This window comes from Haplochromis burtoni, unplaced genomic scaffold (assembly GCF_018398535.1).
Source record: "Haplochromis burtoni strain Fernald_Lab_line unplaced genomic scaffold, NCSU_Asbu1 Contig_37, whole genome shotgun sequence".
Lineage (NCBI taxonomy): Eukaryota > Metazoa > Chordata > Actinopteri > Cichliformes > Cichlidae > Haplochromis > Haplochromis burtoni.
The window spans coordinates 2380908-2393392 of NW_024582398.1; the positions used below are offsets into that span (position 1 = coordinate 2380908).

General features: G+C 39.0%; 3 protein-coding genes across 4 annotated transcripts in view; 1 reads left to right on the forward strand and 2 right to left on the reverse strand.

The window, feature by feature from the left end:
- Window positions 1-104: 104 nt before the first annotated feature.
- On the reverse strand, window positions 105-3361 carry uros (uroporphyrinogen III synthase). 2 transcript variants are annotated; one of them, XM_005919504.3, is made up of 10 exons: window positions 3203-3361; window positions 2677-2748; window positions 2506-2589; window positions 2319-2415; window positions 2109-2183; window positions 1174-1248; window positions 984-1067; window positions 768-853; window positions 591-689; window positions 105-492 (listed from the first exon to the last, which is right to left on the reverse strand). In XM_005919504.3, exons 2-10 carry the CDS (start codon window positions 2737-2739, stop codon window positions 370-372), a joined length of 786 nt encoding a protein of 261 aa, XP_005919566.1. In that variant the 5' UTR covers window positions 2740-2748; window positions 3203-3361; the 3' UTR covers window positions 105-369. The 2 variants fall into 2 exon arrangements, with proteins under 2 accessions (XP_005919566.1, XP_005919567.1); XM_005919505.3 differs by lacking the exon at window positions 3203-3361 and adding an exon at window positions 3043-3193.
- A 108-nt stretch (window positions 3362-3469) lies between these two features.
- LOC102288739 (BRCA2 and CDKN1A interacting protein) lies at window positions 3470-7890 on the forward strand. The gene is made up of 7 exons (XM_014332778.2): window positions 3470-3747; window positions 4031-4105; window positions 4193-4273; window positions 5176-5265; window positions 5385-5572; window positions 6178-6346; window positions 6563-7890. The coding sequence occupies exons 1-7, from the start codon at window positions 3607-3609 to the stop codon at window positions 6731-6733; spliced, it is 915 nt and encodes a 304-aa protein (XP_014188264.1). The 5' UTR covers window positions 3470-3606; the 3' UTR covers window positions 6734-7890.
- dhx32a (DEAH (Asp-Glu-Ala-His) box polypeptide 32a) overlaps window positions 7590-12485 on the reverse strand; it is an 8699-nt gene continuing 3803 nt past the window's right edge. Inside the window, exons 3-11 of the mRNA XM_014332776.2 lie at window positions 11991-12363; window positions 11662-11901; window positions 11484-11577; window positions 10997-11146; window positions 10240-10431; window positions 9917-10057; window positions 8306-8496; window positions 8031-8218; window positions 7590-7788 (exon numbers count right to left, since the gene is read on the reverse strand). Coding sequence (XP_014188262.1) covers window positions 7590-7788; window positions 8031-8218; window positions 8306-8496; window positions 9917-10057; window positions 10240-10431; window positions 10997-11146; window positions 11484-11577; window positions 11662-11901; window positions 11991-12363 — 1768 coding nt within the window. The remainder of the gene's footprint in view (window positions 7789-8030; window positions 8219-8305; window positions 8497-9916; window positions 10058-10239; window positions 10432-10996; window positions 11147-11483; window positions 11578-11661; window positions 11902-11990; window positions 12364-12485) is intronic.

Here is a 12485-nt window from a genome sequence, read left to right on the forward strand (position 1 = left end):
CACTTTCATGTGGACAGTAAAAGACAGGGGTGACCCCTGCAAGCACTGTGTTGAACAGGAAATAAACACACAAACACACACAAGCAATTACCACAGACAAAAGCTTCAATATTATCACAATGATTGCCTTTTATTTTCTCAGTCATTTTCTTACATCATATAAAGCAAATTATAATTTTATCTTAGACTTTCCTGGCTCTGGTGCTGCAAAAAATAACTTTTTTCTTTCAGTGCAAAAATAGCAGAATCATGTGTCCAACAACAATAAAGATGAGCAGTAAAGCAGTAAAACACACAAATAACAGTACATATTTACATATATAATAACAACAAACACCAAAGATGAGGCAGGTGGATTTTAAAAGCTGGTCACTGCAGAGTTTTAGCTATTGCTATCGCCAGGTGTTCAGCTGTTGGCTTTTCTGCAGTGCAGCTGACACAAAGGCCTTCTGCTGCTATTGCATCTTGTGTAGTAGGCCCTATGGCTGCAAACTGGAAACAAAGACATTTATGTGAGTAAAGCTCTGTTAAGCACTTCAGATTCATGCATTATTTAAATCTATTTGTGTATGACTGTGAGGAAGATGCACCTTTATTTGAGTCAGCTGTTCAGCCGAGAGCCTCCGCACCACTTCAAGGCAAAACTTCACTCCTGATGGACTGAAGAAAGCTATGCTTGCTGGAATGCCCTATAAGCACACAAACAAATGAACAGCTGCTATATTGAAACAAATAAATAAATACAAGCAATAAGAATGACACTTTACCTGCTCTGTGAAATAGTTCTTTAGATTTTTCTCCAGATTGGGATGCTCTGCTGTTTGATAGACAGTTAATGTCTCTAGGGGCACTCCTGGAAACAAAGAAACAGATCCCAACAGTGATAAAGATAGTGCAATTATTATTTTATAATTAGAATAATCCCAGTGGGAATTTTATCACCTTGACTTTTAATTGTCAGGCACAACAGGGGGAATGCTTACCATTTTCCCTTAAAGCCGTGGGCAAGACTTCCCTTTTGATTGAGCCACAGGGGAAAAAAAGCGGTGGGATATTGGTGGCCTCTCCTATGACGGGAATTATACGTGAGATCATATGAATAATAAGAGCAATCATAAAATTACTATTAAAATTAAACTGTGAGGAATGTGAGACTCCAAATTTACGCCGTACGTTCAATAATAAGTCGTGATAGCACCTCTGCTGTCCCTGTGTCCTCTCCCAAAGGGTTCAGACCTAGATTCTGTACTGTATGGGATAAAAATCATGAAAAGGAAAAAAATTGATAAGCTTTACAGTAATGTGGTAAATTCTTGAACCCCCCCACATTTCATTATATTTTGCTAGAAAATGGAAAATAGGTGCAGCGATGTTTTTAAAAGCAGAAAACACTAAAAAGACATTAGGGTCTAGTCTTTTCTAAGTTATCTGCTATGTGTAGACACAACAATTGTTCATTCCTTGACTTGGGTGCATTTTTTTTTTATACTTGATGCATTCATAGGCCAGTGTTAAGTGGCTTAACAACCAAACCACATTCCTCTGAAAATGGCACAGTACAAAGCCTGGATTGAAAATAAGTGGAAAAACCAGCAAATGTCAAAAGACAAATTTGAAAGACTTTCTGAAAGCCTGGATGAGTAACTCAAGAGCACTTTGAAAAATTACAAGGACGTCTGAGTCCTTGGAAGTAAAATATAAAGAAATGAGGGTGGCTCAATACTTTTGCACAGTCTGCTAAATACTGACATAAGAGTGTGGCAGTGAAAACACATTCAATCGTTTCAGCTAATTCAATGACTAAATTAGAAACTCACTGAGAGACTCAAAATAAAAACCCACTGTCAAATGTTACTGAAAAGAAGAAGCTAAAGCACACATGTAGAAAGTGTTGCACCTGCTTGTTTTGTAAAGACACAGAACAATCACTAACGGCAAACTGTCACTTGTGTATAACAAATGGCTGAAGGTAGACAAAGCATTTCACACATCACTATGAGCACCAGGTGCCCGACACACTCTGGTGCAATTAGCACGAGTTTACAAGGAGCTCAAGACGCAAAGGAGGATTCTGGGAGAAATTACCTTTGTCCATAGATGTGACTCACCTAATGAAGCGGTGGCCTTCCCAACCACATAGATGGACTTGGTGTTCCATTTGTTTTTCACTGCTTTGTGCCATTCTCAAAAGCACAACATACACTGGGCATTACAGAAATGTACTACACAAACTTAACTTGTATTTTTAAGATCTTTACCAAAAAAAGTCATTTATATCAATGATATACAGAAGCTTGGAGAAAAGTAATGTTTATCACCTTCCCTTCTTTCATCCGCTTCCAAACACATCCTTACAGCCTCCACTGCTCTTGGACTGGTAAATATGAGCCCACCGTATTTCTCTGGTTGGAAAAGCTGGAATAAGCAACAAATACATAAATCCATTGAATATGCAAACTGTTAAAATGAACGAATTAATGAAAGGAAAATGGAACAACAATTTACCTTATCTGTCAAAGTGTTTAATGACACAAACTTAAAAGACAGCACCGGAAGTAGGGTTCCTTTATGTCCTCGTGATTCCAGCTCCTTCGGAGTGAAAATAATAACTGTTCAACTGACAAATTTTAAGAAACTGGTTAAAGGTTAGTTGATTTAACTGTAAAGGGCGTGTACCTTAATATAGGGATCAGGTCCAGACTCTCCATGTTTTGGTTCTTTAAGCAGCAATACACGCATCTTGAAACACTGGATTATTAAAATAACAAAGATGGTTAATTCCGAACAAACTAAGGTAAAATAGGTTTACTAAGGTCTGCAATAATGTAAAGTCACAGGCTTAAAGCTTCAAAAACACTGAGGACAGTGGGTGTGAAGGCACTTTAAGCAACGTTACACCCTAAAACGGTCACATGCTGATAAGACTGTTGTTGAGTCACGATCATAAGACTGTACATGAACAGCGAATAAATTAAGCGAATGGGCCATTTTAGTTGAAAGTGTATGTTTAGTGTCTTCTTCCGTAAGAGTGTTCTTGTTTACCCTAGCAAGAGACGGTGCATGACAGACTATCTACGGTAGCCATTAACAGAACCTGTCTGTGATAATGTGTGATAGAGGCGAATATTTTATCCGCGTATAGCTACAGTGACACGAAGTACAAACGGTGAAAAAGACGAAATATTAGGCAAAATTTATGTACCTCTAGTGTTCATTCAGACTTTCATCATCCACGGTCGAGGAGGGGAGACAGAACACTGTCTAATTTACTAACCTTGTAAAATAATCGTATTACAAGTAATATTACAAGAATGTGTTTATTTAATTTAAAAATATAGTATCAATAATTTAAATTAATATCGACTACACGTGACAAAGAGTTCGGGGGCATCTGAATTTATTTTCGTCCCCGTTTTATAGAATGGTTTATTCCATTTCACCAACAGGCGACAAGCCGACATTGAAGCTCTGAATGTGGATTTAATAAGCTGCAAGCCGTGTATATGTGGAGCCATAATGGCGGCTTCAGGGTTTTAGTTTCGTAGCTGATAGTTGCTAGTCTTTGCCCCGCCCACTTAGTAGACACGTGTGTTTTAAGTTTGCAGCATGGCTTCATTGGCTAAGAAAAGGGCAGTAGGTTTTGGTGAAAAACCCGAGGAAAGTGACAACAGCTCCGATGAGAATCCAGAGGAGGAAGACGATTCCGGAGAAGAGGACAGTGAGGCGTCAGATGAGGAAATTAATGAGGTAAAAGAACAAACACGTCTTAGAAGGGAGGCATGGCCTTGCTAACTAGTTAGCTAAGTCAGCAGTAGGGCTAATGTGAACGGGAATGCTCATGAAAATACTTTTTTGGTTAATCATGTGAGAAAATAAATAACTAATATACTAGAAAATGTTATTTCGAAGATGCTGTACTTGAATACGCTGTAATAAGTTAACCCTGTGGAACTCATATCGGAAAGTTTCGCACAACAAATCAGAGTATGGGTTACAATAAAACTTGCAATTACGACTTCTACGCTTTCAGGAGGTCGTTGTAGACTTTGAAGCTCACACCATCTCAGACAATGACTTCAACGGCATAAAGAAGCTGCTGCAGCAGGTTTGGGTTCACTATTGTTATTTCACGTTTCAAATACTGTGTGCAAGCAGCTGTCACTGACGTCATTTCTGTTATGTTTGGATCCAGCTTTTCTTAAAAGCTCATGTGAATACATCAGAGATGACAGACATCATCATCCAACAAAATCATGTTGGAAGTGTCGTCAAGGTGAGTAACTCGGTAGTTAAATATAAAAAGGATTTGTTCATTATTTTTGTTTATTTCTCCAGTTTCAAACCAAAAACAGCTGTGCTCAGAAGTTTACATACATGATCAAGGAAATATATGTCATGAAAATTTGGGCTTTCAGTGATTTCTTTGAACTGTTCATCTTAATGCAAACTATGCATACTGCACACATCTTAATGACTTAAAAAACTGCATTTGGGAGTACATGTTTGAATTTCTTTTGGAGTTTTATTAATCCAAATGGGATCAGAAGCAAACATGAGGAACCAAAGGGCTGAAATATATACATACATTTATTTAAATTTTTGATTAGGGGTGTTGAAGGTTATACAGTGTCTTGACTTGATGAGGCCAAGGCCTATTTATCTTATTTGTAATCATTATTTACTACAACTGGTAGTTTATTTTTAACAGCAATACTAGAGCAGTTATTCGAATGTGGGACTACTTTGCCAACATCTGGCCAAAGACCTAAACTGTCACCCTGAGATGAGTTGTTTTGGATGTTCAGGAACCACCAAAGTTCAAGCCGTGAACTGGAAACTGCTGGAACACCAGCGTCAATTCACTGTCCACAGAGAATCCTTTGAACCTAAGAACACTATACTTTCAAACATGGTGGTGGCAGCGTGATGCTCTGGAGCTGCTTTGCTGCTAACAGCATTGCTACATTGTACAAAGTGGATGGCAACATTAGGCTGGAATAAATTCAAATGTGTGCACCAAAGTGTTTTCTTTTTTAAAAGATTTATGTTGTGCAATCATTCCACCAGGAAAAGGAACAGAAAAAAAATCATTTAAAACCCAAGCTTGATATTCATGCTCATTCACATTCATTTCTTAGCAGCTGTTTATTTACTTGTCTCTCTACTATGCTCCAGCAAGCTGAGGTGCCCGAAGACAGCGACGATGATGACGACCCAGATGAAGTGTTTGGCTTCATCACCATGCTCAACCTCACAGAGAGAAAGGTCAGATGACTAGCAAACTAAAACGAATTAGTCTTAAATGGGCTGGAATATGTCAGTGTTTGTTTGTTTGTTTGTTTTTAAATATAAATTGTCATACCTACGTCTGGAACTGTTCACAGGGTGTACAATGTGTGGAGGAGGTGAAGGAGCTGATTGTGGATCAGTGTGAGAAGAATGCTTCTCATATTGTGACAGAACAGCTGGAGAAGATCTTTAATGATAACAGCAAGCCTGTGGGGCTGCTGCTAAGTGAGCGCTTCATCAATGTGCCTCCACAGATTGCCCTTCCACTGCACAAACAGCTCCAGTAAGTTCTGCTTTACCTTCTCATTCCATCTTTAGTGTTTTGTTATTGGAGTGAGAGCAGGTAGAAGATGGCCAGGATGGTGTTTGAAAACATTGAAATAAGACAGAACATGTGCAATACTTTGCAAATCTTATAAATCAGCATTTTATTCAAAGAATGTATGAAATATATCAAATGTTTAAACTGAGACCTTTTAGTATTGCATGAAATATATTGGCAGCAACACATCTTAAATGTTGGGACAGGTCCATGATTACTATAGTGTAGGATCCCCTCTTAACAACTATTGAACATCTGGGAACTGATATTTACCAGTTAACCTAATTGGCTATAAATGATTCCAGGTTTTTCTTTTTAATACCACTTACTTTTCCACCTTTTTATTGCTCTCATCCCAACGTTTTAATACATGTTGCGGTCATCAAATTCAAAATACTTTTTTTTAATTTATTTATTTTTATATGAAACATTTGATGTTTTTTGTTCTATTAATAAAATATGGTGGTGAGATTTGGAAATGATTCCATTCTGTATTTATTTTTAATAGAAACTAGAAAAACATCCATTTGTGTGGGTTAAAAGATTTTCATGTTATGGTCCTTTAGGGAAGAAATCGCTGAAGCTCAGAGGACAAATAAGCCCAGTGGGAGGTGCCACTACTGCCTGATTATCAGCAAGACCTGTAGAGAAGAGACCAAGAGCATCCCAGCCACAGGAGGAGCTCCCAAAGAGGAATACATGTTTGTCAATGCAGAGGAGGAATTCTTTTATGAGGTAAAGCGGGGGGGGAAACCTGCACAGAGTTCAAGGTTTTAACTAAATATTTATTATACACAACAGGGCTACTTACTTAACAGTATCTGGGTAATAATACAGCATTTCGTTAACTCATGTCAAACTTCAGATAAATATTTATTTAAACAGCCATCTGATAACCTATTCAATATATTTATACTCTGATTTCAAGCCTGGTCCGTGTTTGCCTTACAGCAAGCCATCTTGAAGTTCCACTACACAGTCCAAGAAGAGGCGGATTCCTGTTTAAGTGGGAGGTGGTCATTTACGGATGTGCCCATGAAGCCTTTTAGGACTGTGATGCTGATACCCACAGACAGAATGCCTGCCATCATGGAGAAACTCAAAGAATATCTATCAGTGTGACCTTCACAATAAACCAAGACACCTATGGACACAGTGACAGCTTTCAAGCTTCTGAAAAACATTCAGTATATTCAATTTTTGTACAGTTGGCTGTAGGAATGCGTGTATTCATATTTAGAATATGTAGGGCGATAGTTTACCCATTTTTAGAAATTTTAAAGACAGTTTGTACAAATTGTAAAGACATAGGGAATAATCACATACTTGAATACTGGAAGAAACTACATGCAACTGCATATCAAAGGTGTTTATAGGAAGACTTCAAAATGAGATGAGTTTGGTGTTAAGTTGTGGTAAACAGAAGAATGGGAGTAATGGCTACAGAGCAAATGAGTGGTATTGTAACACTGTAGGTATGTGGTTTTTAACATTCAGCTACGTGTTTCATCCCTTCAAGAGCAGACTTTCCTTGATGTACATTCTTAGATAAATGGGCAAAGCACAGTTATTCTGAGCAAGTTGTTTCATACGTATTTCAGCTTTAAAATCAGATCCTTGGATGTGAAGGTATACTGGATATATACTGCATAATAGGGAAGTACATAGGAGACAAATTACTTTTTACTCGAACATATTTTTTTTTGCCTGTGAGGTATATCAAATGACAGTGCGCATAAAGTCCACACCTAAGCAGTGTTGCGGAAAACCCCCTCACTCATTGTTTTTAGATCACAACTATTAAACTGCAAACTTTTCTATATTTACAGCACAGACATCTTTGCCTTCTCAGCACTGTAAGCACATTGGGTAGTACACATGAGTAATTTAATGTAATAAATTAAGCTTTACTGTATTAATTATACAAATGTCTTACAAGCATTCATGCATTTGCAGTCTAAATTTGTGATTTTTCAGTTTACTGAATCATACATCTGTCATACGTCTGTGTCACTGCTGCACAGCCACTGTTCACGTCACCACTTGTTGTTGCAGCTTCCTGTTTCTTCTCTTTGCGGTTTTTGGATCCATGTGGGTCCAACATGTCTTGCAGTATATCTTTGCTTTCGCTAGGGGGCAGATTGTAGAAGAAGTACAGTGGTGCAATTTCAATGAACCTAAAAGAGAAATTTGAAAACCAATATTAAATGTAAAACATTTGTGTCAACACAAGATATTGTGTAGATAAAGAGATTAAAAATATTCAAATTAAAATGAGATCAAATGGCTCATGCTTACTGCAGTAATAAACATGTTTGTTTTACCTCTGCACTACACGACAGGTAATCCTTGAGACCTCAGTTCTAATCTGTACACAACTGTTCTGATGGGGATTTGGGGGAAAATTGAATTGACTTACACTTGCGGGGAAATTTCCGAGACTATTCTCATGCAGTTTTCTGAAAGGATGTACTCATTGAAAACAACCCACTCAGGCAGTCCCAGCTTGTGTGACTGAGCCCCGTAGCAGGAGTGTGGGTGCACCTGGGCCATGTGCTTATGTGCAAGAATGAAGTAGTTGCCTGATCCGTCCACATCTCGAGCAATCTGGGAAAAGAACAGGCCTCGTAAACTTGAACACAATTGAATTGCTGGAGGCAAATTCATTGATATTGACATTTTGTTTTTCTGTACCTGCATGAAGAATCCAGCCAGCAGAGCTCTTTTGATGTTGTGAGTGTTAGTCTTGGTTCCAAAGGAGGGTTCAGAAATGGGGAGCTCAATTCTGTTCAGTGTGTCAGTCAACTCTGATCTAATGGAATCGGCTGTCCTCAACGCAGAATGATCTAGAAAATAGTCCTGGCACCACTTTTCAGTAGTCAAATCTGGGAGAAAACATCATGCACAGAGAGAGAAGCGCTGTGGTCAGCAGTATTTACGTCAAGTTTCTATCACAGTAAAAACAGTTTAATTCCTAATGCCTTTTAAATAGATCAGATTGAGTGGAAAAATGACAATGTGGAGGTAATTAATTAATTAATTCAAGAGTATCGTAATATGATTTACTAAAATTTCAAGCAGTTTGCCTCTCGGAATCGAAAGTTTGTTCTTGGGCTTAAATGAGAATGCATTTGGTATTAACATACACATTTTAGCTTTTTTTAAAAACATTTTTAATGTCTTCTTTTAACTGTTTTTTGCGTTAATTTTTAGAATAGAATCATTTATTCTGATCCATCTGGTTATAATTCTTCATGAAACTGAAATGTAACATCTGTCTCATAGGATAACACAGTCTTTGAATCTAGTTTTAATTTACCACAGTAGAGAACAAAGATCAAGTCACCAGTCATTTCATTAGGTACACCTGTTTCACCACCTGCTCATTGATGCAAATACCTTAATTTATCAAATCACATGGCAGCAGCAGCCCAATGCATTTAGGCATTGTCAAGGTGACCTAGCTGACGTTGGAAGCGAGCATCAGAATGAGGAAGAAAGATTAAGTGACTTTAAATGTAGTATGGTTGTTATACCTGACGGGCTGGTCTGAATATCTCAGAAGCTGCTGATTTTGCCAAAATGGGGATTTTTCCACACAACAATCTCTAGGGTTTACAAAGAATGGCCAAAACAGTAACAACAAGTGAGGGGCACACTGTTTCGACCTGATACAAAAGCAACAGTAACTCATATAAGCACTTGATTCAACCAAGGTATGCAGAAGATCATCTCTGAATGCACAAATGTTGAACTTTGAAGCAGCAGAAGACCACACCAGATTTAAGAGCAAAAAACAATTGAACTAAATTGCTACAATTTGCACAGGCTCAACAAAATTGGACAATGGAATACTAGGAATGTTGAGTCTGTTAAGCTTTGGTTTCTGCTCTGACATTTGGATGGCATAAACACCACGAATGCATTAATTCATCCTGCCCTGCATCAACAGTCCAGGCTGCTGGTCTAAGGGATATTTTCTTGGCACACTCTCCGCCCCTTACAACCAATCAAGCATCATTTAACTGCCGCGGCCTACTTGAGTATTGTTACTCACTGTGTCTATCCCTTTATGGCCACACTGTACTGGCTCATTATCTTGGCTGCTTCCAGCAGGATAATGTTCAAATAAATAAAGCTCAAATCCTCTTAAATCTGTTCCTTGAACATTACAGAGGAATGTTTCCAGCACCTTATTGAACCAATGCTATGAAGAAATAAAGCTGTAAGGTATAAATAATGAAGTGGCTGATGAGACTTATCTCTTGAAGAGAATAGATTGGTTCTGTTCAATGACAGTCTTACATTGTTCTCTCTGGTTTTGTTTGTAGGCGTTGTAGATGTTTATGAGGGTGAAGTGATCTCCTTCAGGGTGCTGGAACTTCCTGTGACACTGGACTGCCTCGTGGCTCATGGCAGCAGGCGGCTCCACAAAGCAGCTTGGTGCTAAAACACAACAACAAACAAGGTCGACTTCACTGAGAGAAACCACTCTCACCAAAGAGCATCAGAAACTGCAGATGAGCCAATACTACGCTGTCCACCTGGTGATTCTACAAACCAGTCAAAGGATCCTCACTTGTAACTAATCTTAAATTCTGGAGTGGGAAAATGTAAAACGTACGTACCTGACAACATGGCTGTGATTGTCAGCATCTCACTCACACAGTCAAACTCGCAGGATGCTAGCAGCGCTTTGGCCATCTGAGGTTCCAGAGGGATTTCAGACATTATGATGCCAATTTCAGACAAGTTGCCATCATCGTCTAAAGCTGCAAGGTAATCGAGCTCCTCCAGTGCCTGCATGAGACCCTCTGGATCTGCAACAACAAATGGAATATTTTAAAAATTCACACATTTCATTGCTATATCTATTAAGGGGGATAAAATCAACATCAATAGCAACTTGTGTCATCTGAATAATCAAAGACACACTCATCACAAATCAAATGCCTTCGGCTTTTATTTCTTTCCTATAGAGAAAATATAATTTATATAGCAAGTGCCTTTTGTCCCACATTTTCAAAAAAATATTACAGCACTTTTGGCATGGACTTCCTTTTCATTGTGCTCGTCTGGCACTGCAATACATGAGACATGTTGTGTAATCGTTAATGAGCTGGCCTCTTCTGTTCATGTTAGGGTGGGTCAGAGCACAGACAATGGTTAGTAGCTGGGCTGTCAGCTCAGCTAAGTCATGGATGACTGGGCTCAAACAGCTACACAGAGCCCTTCCTGAGTCAAAAACCTCCCACATGCGAATCTTTGGCTTGGGTTGTGAGAGAGATGCTGTTAGTGGGAACCAGTAAAAACTAAAATAAAGAACAAAACTTCTTGTTGTCCTGCATGTGTTCCAGTGGCAACACCTCTGGACAGATATTTTACCTGGTCTGTCGATGAAACTGCACTGTCCAAGGCCTGCTATCTCCATCCTTTTGAGGAAAAGAACTGTCGGTGTAATGTTGGACTCCAAGATCTGTGGGGAGTTCTCTGCAGAAGTTAGGCTTGCTTCTGGATACAGGCAGAAGCATTTACCTAGAGGAAAAAAATCAGTAAAACCGTTGCACTTAAATTTTGTGTTTGTTTATTTTGCTTTTTTTTTTAAATAATGCTGGGAAGTTTTTTCTTTGGCTTTCTTAAGTCCAAATATTAATTAATATTGTAATATGTCCAAATCTACAAGTATGAAAATTATCCAAATGAATGAAAGGATGATAAATTAACCAGTCTGCTTTAGTCTTTTCTGTTGTTTCTAACCCAAGAAGCATCAGATTTAGTTACCAAAGATGGCAGCTTACATTTTTTCAAAGAAGAAACTTTTTAGATAACTGCTTTAAGTATTGCCAAGTGAGGAGATGACATGACATTATACCTGATGGTCCAGACAGCTGCTTGCGAATGTCTGCCTGGCATTGACTGATGGGTTGAAGGACCTCTGAGCTAGCTCTTACTCTCGGATTGTACACCTTTACATAAAAGTAAAAACAGTGCTAATTAATATCAGAGGAATGCTCATTTAAGATTGCTACATCACTTTGGAATTAACTTACCATTTTCTTCTGGACTCCTGTGTCAATGACAAATTTGACAGACTCTGTAGCCCACCATGCATCCTCACCTTGACGGGTACTGAGAAAAACCTTTCTGGACTTTGTGGAGCATGACTGCTCAGGCAGGACAGGAAGTAGCCCTCCTTGGCCTGAGCACAGGACTACAAGTACCATTTGTCCCAACTGTCCACCCAACCTGGTCCCTTCTCTTTGGAGTATACTATAGGCACAGTGGACCTCCTGCAGGAGGTAGTGGAAGCGAAATTTAAACCAGATCACAACAGGCATTAGCACAGTGAAAGAGCTGTTTGAAATATAAAATCTTTTACCTCAGCTGAGCCTAAAAATACGAAAACATCTCCACCCTCTTTGGTCCGATGGATCTCCAGCACGAGTCTCAGTGCTGAGTAGAAGTAGTCTTTGTTGCCGTTGTTGCTGTGCACAACTTCAGCAGTGCATGAGGACTCTAGACTGATATGCAGGACACTGCCATAGTGTCTCAGAAGCTTGTTTGTCATGGGCGGCACAGTGAGAACCACCACCCTGAGCTCAGGCCTCTGCAGCAGGATGTCCTTGAGGAGACCCAGCAGAATGTCTGTGCTAACCGTCCTTTCATGGGCCTGGTCAATGATTATGACCCCGTAGTGCTCAAGAAAAGGGTCAGACATCATCTCTCTCAGCAACATATCATCAGTGCAGTACCTGATAAACCAAAGTGATCAGGAGGGTTAATAATAGAGGTTTATAAAACAGGAATAAGATACGGTCAATTTGTCACCATTTTGCTTGAGCCTGTTAGTTAAAAGTACACACAGCACAGCCCC

Excerpts from the sequence above, each read along its gene's own strand:
- uros (XM_005919504.3), bottom strand. The coding sequence starts at position 2,739 with ATGCGTGTATTGCTGCTTAAAGAACCAAAACATGGAGAGTCTGGACCT. Across the intron at positions 1,249-2,108 it reads GAAGGCCACCGCTTCATTAG|TACAGAATCTAGGTCTGAAC; the intron begins GTGAGTCACATC and ends TATCCCATACAG. Across the intron at positions 493-590 it reads AACAGCTGACTCAAATAAAG|TTTGCAGCCATAGGGCCTAC; the intron begins GTGCATCTTCCT and ends CTTTGTTTCCAG.
- LOC102288739 (XM_014332778.2), top strand. The coding sequence starts at position 3,607 with ATGGCTTCATTGGCTAAGAAAAGGGCAGTAGGTTTTGGTGAAAAACCC. Across the intron at positions 3,748-4,030 it reads CAGATGAGGAAATTAATGAG|GAGGTCGTTGTAGACTTTGA; the intron begins GTAAAAGAACAA and ends CTACGCTTTCAG. Across the intron at positions 5,266-5,384 it reads TCAACCTCACAGAGAGAAAG|GGTGTACAATGTGTGGAGGA; the intron begins GTCAGATGACTA and ends AACTGTTCACAG.